The 2,573-nt window shown below is 40.6% G+C and overlaps 1 gene segment (V, D, J or C); it reads left to right on the top strand.

Moving 5' to 3' along the window:
- Nucleotides 1-1,135: 1,135 nt before the first annotated feature.
- On the top strand, nucleotides 1,136-1,766 carry LOC103745491. The segment is given in 2 exon segments: nucleotides 1,136-1,196; nucleotides 1,438-1,766. Coding segments are annotated over 2 exon segments (390 nt in total).
- The last annotated feature ends 807 nt before the right edge of the window (nucleotides 1,767-2,573 follow it).

The raw sequence follows: 2,573 nt of genomic DNA, 5'->3' as shown, positions 1-2,573 counted from the left end.
ATTATTCAGATTAGACACACATAGCACAGCACCTTAAAAATCTAAAGGAGTCTTTAAATAAGCATAGTTGCTTTTCAAGTTATGTGAGCAGAGACTATGTAGACCCAGGCCTCAAAATGTCCATATTCTTTTATTTTTGATAAAAGAAAATATGACAAAATCATTAATTATATCTTTTCCCCAAAGTGACTTTCTATATTACAGCATGGTTCATTAGATTTTGGGGGGCTGTCCTTTAAAAAGGGCCACAAAAATGTTGGCTGAAAACATAATAGATTAAATGTCACAATTTTGGAGGTAGGAAGATTCAACTTAGTGTCCTTGAGCACCTCAGCTATAGCATTCTTTGCATAGATACCATCTCAGATAAATGTCCAATAAATGTTAGTGTTAGACTCAAACTGCGGTTCAAGCATAAAGTATTTCTTTTCAGTGCTGAATAAGTGATTCTCTCTCTCTCTCTCTGTCTCATGTCTATATCTCTTTGTGTGCGTGGGGAGGAAAAGGAAGTGAGAGAGAGGTGAAATTAAAGCAGTTTTTCATAGAGGGTGAAGATGAGGGATGGAAATCCAAATTTGACCAATATATTGGATGAAATTTTCAAAAAGTCATAAACAGTTGCTACTTGCTTGTCTTTCCATTTTTCCCCCTTTTTACCTCACAGCTAAACCTCCTTCCTCCTGACATCCTGGTCTCCCATCCTTCTCTCCTTTCTCTCTTCCTCTTCTTAATTTCCCTATATTTGCTCATTTCTTTTGATCTTGCTGGGTATTTTTTGGATGTTTTATATTTTCCAAGGATCACAGACTTGAGGTCATTATTATATCATTTCTTTAGAACTAAATGCACTGGAATGTATTGTAGGTTTTAAATGAAAACATGTCATAGTGGGTCTAGTAGTTCTGGTTTCAGAGCTCTAAGTTCACCTTCAGCTTCTATGTTGACTCCTTTCCACTCATTACTTTCACTTTCTATGACAGTGTTTTCGGTTGTTGATTTACACCAGGTTCACTCATGCCCAACAATCTGGCTTTATATCTGTTCACTGCTTTGCATAGGCCCCTCCAGGCCCAGCCCAGCTGATCAGATTTTATAAACCAGGCCTGATTAGTGAAAACTGAGGTGCATCAGAGACATGTACAGCAAGATGGTGCCACAGACCCAGGTCCTCCTGGCCCTGCTGTTCTGGGTGTCTGGTGAGAATTTTAAAGCTGTTACAGTATCTTTAGATTAATATTATTAAGAAGATAACGGGTAATTATAAGATGTAATAAGATATAATTACTATTTCCTGTATGAACACAGTGTGAATACTGACATAATGTTTTTATAAAGATTGTAAATGTCAAATTCCAATGCTTCTATTGTGTGTTTGTGTGTGTGTGTGTGTGTGTGTGTGTGTATGAGTGTATAATCATTTGTTCTTCCTAATTATAGGTACCTGTGGGGACACCATTATGACCCAATCTCCTCGCTCTCTGTCAGTATCAGCAGGACAGAGGGCCACTATGAACTGCAAATCCAGTCAGAGTATTACATATGGTACTTACGACTACTTGGCCTGGTACCAGCAGAAACCAGGACAGGCTCCCAAACTGCTGATTTACTTGGCATCCAGACGGGAATCTGGGGTCCCTGATCGCTTCATAGGCAGTGGGTCTGGGACAGATTTCACTCTCACCATCAGCAGTGTCCAGGCTGAAGACCTGGCTGATTATTACTGTCAGCAGTATTATAGTTCTCCTCCCACAGTGCTTCACACTTGAACAAAAACCCCCACTCAGGGTCCCACCAGCTGCTTCCACCCCACACAGTCCTGGACCTGTACACTTCCTCCATCTGCCTGAGAGACTGTGCCTGATTTATGAATCAGAAAGCTTACAGAGCTCACTCGAATATAATGGGCTCAGTGTGTGTTTGTAAATAACTTATTGAATTTTTCATTTCTAGTTTTGTTTAGCTTTTCCTTGGAGATTCTATACGTTTAGTGAATTCTAATTTCATGCCTTGAATTGTTTTACTTATCTCATTCAATGGTTTGTGTGTCACTGTTTTCATTCACCTTTTATACCTTTCTTCTTTCAGTTCCCTGAACATATTTATGAGTGCCTAGGCCCAGCCAATGTGATGGGTATCTGTTGGGCTGGTTCTGACTAGCTAAGCAAAGAAGCTATTAGTTCTGGAGCCAAGTGACTGGGATTGGTCTGAAAGCAGGTGAATTGTGACCTATCAGGACTGGATATGGCTATGTCTCCTAGCTAGTCAGGAACTCTCTGGAACCTCAGCACGACAGGGCCAAAACCCAAGGAGTGCTGCTGGGAACGAAATGCACCGTTTCTTACTAACTAATGGAGAAGGCTTGAACTCTGGACTAGTGGGAGTGGCTGGAGATCATCCCAAAGTAGGGAGATTAGGTTAATAAATATTCTCCAGCAACCTCAGCAAGATGGGGTCAAGGCCCCAGGAGAGCCTATGGGTGTCCTTTACCCTATTTCTGCTAACGCAGAAAAGAAAGAAACAGAGAAAGATGTCAAGAATATTGCTTGACTGCTTCTACTAAGACCTTACAATGT

The sequence above is a fragment of the Nannospalax galili genome, unplaced genomic scaffold (genome assembly GCF_000622305.1).
Source record: "Nannospalax galili isolate Female #2095 unplaced genomic scaffold, S.galili_v1.0 scaffold6472, whole genome shotgun sequence".
Lineage (NCBI taxonomy): Eukaryota > Metazoa > Chordata > Mammalia > Rodentia > Spalacidae > Nannospalax > Nannospalax galili.
This window is presented reverse-complemented; position numbering and strand designations above follow the sequence as displayed.